The sequence below is a fragment of the Lycium ferocissimum genome, chromosome 9 (genome assembly GCF_029784015.1).
Source record: "Lycium ferocissimum isolate CSIRO_LF1 chromosome 9, AGI_CSIRO_Lferr_CH_V1, whole genome shotgun sequence".
Taxonomy (NCBI): Eukaryota; Viridiplantae; Streptophyta; class Magnoliopsida; order Solanales; family Solanaceae; genus Lycium; species Lycium ferocissimum.
The window spans coordinates 34,171,944-34,176,512 of NC_081350.1; the positions used below are offsets into that span (position 1 = coordinate 34,171,944).

The 4,569-nt window shown below is 34.5% G+C and overlaps 1 protein-coding gene across 1 annotated transcript; it reads right to left on the minus strand.

Moving 5' to 3' along the window:
* Positions 1–2,435: 2,435 nt before the first annotated feature.
* Positions 2,436–4,332, minus strand: LOC132030387 (F-box protein At2g26160-like). Its single transcript, XM_059420009.1, has 2 exons — positions 3,102–4,332; positions 2,436–2,528 (listed from the first exon to the last, which is right to left on the minus strand). The coding sequence occupies exon 1, from the start codon at positions 4,263–4,265 to the stop codon at positions 3,102–3,104; it is 1,164 nt and encodes a 387-aa protein (XP_059275992.1). The 5' UTR covers positions 4,266–4,332; the 3' UTR covers positions 2,436–2,528.
* Between the last annotated feature and the right edge of the window lie 237 nt (positions 4,333–4,569).

Sequence of the window (4,569 nt, forward strand, 5' to 3'; positions counted from 1 at the left end):
ATTAGACCATACAAATATAATTTTTTCCAAAAAAATGAGATAGAAAAGCAAGTAAAGGACATGTTGAGTAATGGCATAATTCAACCTAGTCATTCACCCTTTTCTTCTCCTGTATTGTTGGTTAATGTAATCAAGAAGTTAAGTTGTTTTCTTATTCCAATAGATAAGCAAAGTATAAATACAGTACATCAAGGTGCTAACTAATGAAAGAAATAAAAAGGATCCCTACAAATCTGCTAGTTAACTATTGCTATGTACATTACCAATAATGAGTCTAAATATATGCTGTAACACTCCCCCTCAAGCTGGAGCATAGATATTGATCAAATTTTTTGACTTTTTCTTTGGTCCGATGTGAAGCATGTTACAATATTATTATTTTTTTGGTAAAATATGACATAAATGTCATACTATCTTCATCAAAAAATGTCCTACTATTTTATAAAACCATACCTAATTCAGTTTAGTGTAACCAATTACACATAGGACTGTCAACCACAACACCACAAAAGAGAGAAATATCTTGTTCTTTTTAATAATGATGGTGCTCGAGCAAATTTGCAAACACTTCAAATATGGCAAAACTTTAGACACATCAAGTATTTACATCGAACCAATGGATACGTGATGTATTTGAATATGGTCAACTATCACTTAACCTTAGTTAATTAATGTATATTTTTCACTTCATTAAATCACTTAATCATGGTATGTTGAATTGATTTAGTGTGAACATTTGGTGCAGATAGTATTTTCCCCGCAAATATCCACGGGTATTTGTTTCCCCAGCAGCACAAGTATCGGATAACTCTATCCACAAAAATGATAATCAAATTTCTGTGCCCATGAGTAGATGGAAAGAAATTACTTATAAGCCATTTTTAAACACATCCAATATATGACAATCTATACATATTAGCTTCTTGATTGCACAACGAAGGAGAATAAATACATATAATTAATATCTCCATGGATTTACTAAATTTACAGATCACAAATTCCAGAGTACACTCTTATCATGTTCAAGGGGAGTTAAAACATGCAAAATTGCTGACAAGACCCATGCAAACATCCAAACTCTTTACATAGTTAACCAAATAGTGGAGTGAATTATTCAAGCACTTGTTCCAAACTCAACAAAATATGATAAACAAGATTTATACTAAGTGACTTAACCACTTGTAGGATTACACTGGGTATGTTGTTGTATTTACATATATTTTTGCTAGCCCGTTATTTTCTAATTACTCTGACTTAACCAGTCCAATAAGGTAGGACAGGCCATGTGTAGAGGGTTAACATAACAGAGAAATTACAAGAAAACAAAATTAGGATAAAACCATACAAGTATGGATATTGTTACAGAATGTGTATAGATGTTATTCTTAGTAATGTACATAGCATAATTAGGTAGTAGGAATCAGTCTTTATTTTCTTTCCTAAGTTAGAACCTGATGTATTGTATTTATACCTTGCTTACCTGTTGGAATAAATCATCATCTTCAATTCAATTACAGATATCATCACTTCAAACAAAAGTTGTATGACGATAATAGATCAGTTTCTTTATCAACACAACATTTACTGTAGACACTAAACAGAAAAGCAGAGAATGACCAAACAATTTCGTCTCAACTCACACAACATTTAAAAGGTTCAAAAACAACACTAAACAATCTACTTCTTGCATTTATTTGTTTCTCCATCAGTAAATTTGTGGTAATTTATGATTAAGTTTCTTTCTTCCTACTCTTAATGCTATCAACAACACGTTGATCCTCCTAAGAGTCTTCCAAGTAATCCAATGAGACATCAGAAAGTTCCTGATTATTTTCATAAAAGAAAGTTTATTTACATATCTATTAAACATGTTTGTTTTAATAATGAGTGGAGCTTCCTAAAGAAAATAGCAAGGCAAGTTACTTTTTCTTTGATAAATCCTTTTGTCACCTATTTATTGATTCACTTTTATCCCCCACGAGAATTTTCCCCTTACCAAATTGTGGTATAAAATTTGGATTTTAATATACAAATCGCCAACATGTTCAAGTTACTTTTAGGACGACATTAGACAAAATTCGTGGTGAAGGAGGAATGCTGCAAAGATACTATACACGTATTAAAGTATCTCAGTTTGCTATTTTTTTAATTTGGATGAGAAAGACCAACTTAGTGGTAAAATACAGTGTCACTTACAATAAGTTCAATTACTATTAACGTCAAGTTTACTTCCAGCAGTTTTCAGGATTATGTAGAGAATCATTGGCAGTAACACATTCCATTATTGCCACCCTCTCCTCCACTTTCTATCTTATTTTATGCTATTTTTGGGCCGATTACAATAATTCAACTTGCATATATGCTTTCTAAGAGAAACAAGGAGAAAAAGAGCAATGGTGATCCAAAGAAAGAGTATAAGCACACTGGCCTCATCGACTTCTTTTAAGTCCTCTTGGCCAAACAATTGAGATTTGAGGATTTACTTTAGGCTCCATCTGAATTGGTTGGGACAGGAAGACATCCAAGGGCTTACAAAGTAAACGTTGATGTAACATAGGTTACTAGGATTAAGAGCTGGGTAATTTCAAAGGATGATTTCCAGAAGAGGACGCAGAGGATACATCAAAATGAAGAACCTCATTTATTTTACAAAGCAAGAGAAGCTAGCAATTATACGAGTACCAGCAGAATGGCAGTCTGTTGAACCATCTATATCATATATTTATTTTTTCTGTGGAAAACTCATTTTACCTTGTAACAAATCAATTCCTATTTAATTTACATCACCGAATTCTGTTTTTCAGCTAGTATAACAATTGCAATGGTGACTGCACCTTAATATTATTAGAACGTGAACAGTTTCCAGTAAGAAACCTGAGAATAAGGACAATACTGATATAGAAAGAAGATTTCGAGGCAGTAATGCATTCCAACACAACATGTCTTGAACCAAGGAAGTATAACAACTAATTGGAGTACCTTTGTCCAATTATATGAATAGCAAGAAAGTTACATCAATCAAGTCTGAAGGTAAATGACACGTTGTAAATGTTCAAAACATATAGCATAATAAATAGAATAAGTAAAGAAAAATGACTCACTCAACACGGAGTTGGTGTGACCCAAATTGGAGGACAAACACGACTGAGGGAAACACCATCATAATGTGGCTGGATACTGCCATCTGCTAAGTTGAACACCCCCATGTCCAAACCGCCTCCTTCTTCAAAGTGGAGGTATGCACCCAAACAATTATCAGTAAAATAAATATGATTGGGCTTGATTCCTGGAAATTGAGAAGCTTGGACTGAAAGAGAAGCATTAGCGCCCAGGAAAAAAGCTCTGTCCCCTAAATCCCTGGTTAGCGTAGTTTTGCAAGTATCTAAATCGATCTGAAAAACTAGAAAATTTCTTGTCTTGTACGTGTACATCTTCTCCTCCTCATCATCTTCACCTTGGATGTGCGTCAGGGGAATCCTTTCGCGGTCATCTTTGACGTATCTTATATCAACACCATCTTGCGAAACTACAAATAATGATCCTAGTGATTCTAGGATGTAATACTTGCCATCAATCCATGGTGCTAGCTGTGCTATGATGTGACTTTTAGTGGGTTCAGAGCCAACAACATCACAAACTTGCACGCACCCATTATAACTGACTGCATAAAAGTGGCCACTGAAATATACCACATCACTAATATGTGGGAAATAGGCCGGTTTCCTAATCCTGGTCCATAACAAATCTCCTGGTCTCCAGAAACTGAGGAATTGGTAGTGTCCCTCAATGACCACGAGAACATAATCAGATGTATGAGAAGGATTGCCTGACAGAACTGCTTTCTGGACAAAGGTCCATGGAACGGGAGTCTGGTTGAATTCATAATGTTCGGTGGTATTTTGATGGGGCAATTGGATTTGAACACCGGAGAAGGGATGTAACAGACTGATTTCACCCTCATCTTTTCCAACTGTGATAAGCCATCCCATAGATTCCATACATCGTTTTCCACTCGCTTTAGGAATCCGCTTCTTCAAAATCATGCCATTATAGAGACTGAAGAATTTTCTACAGGTGTAATCATACTCTTCCTCAGCTAGCATTAGCCATGGAACCCTAGGCAAGTTACTGTTAAAGTTGTCCTTGGTGGACACAAAGTGCCATGATTTGCAGACAGTGCCGAAATTAAGGTAGTCTTCAATCAAATTTAAACGTCTAATTATTAGAACCAGTAGATCATGTTGAAGGTTTGACCAATCAGGCATATCTGTAAAAGAAATTTGGCAGGAATTTCATTTTAGGATTTCTTACACAAATAGTCAATAGGCTTCACTGTTACTCTTCCTACCAATATACATAGATTATAAACTAATTATACACATTATGCACACATTATATATGGATGACACATACTCCGTCTATCTCAATTTATGTGATACACTTTCTTTTTTTAGTCTGTCCATAGAAGGACAATACATTTCTATATTTAAAAATAATTTAACTAGAACTTTCCCTTTTATTTACAATCACACAAATATGTATACATTATTAAGACTTATTTCAGGCCAC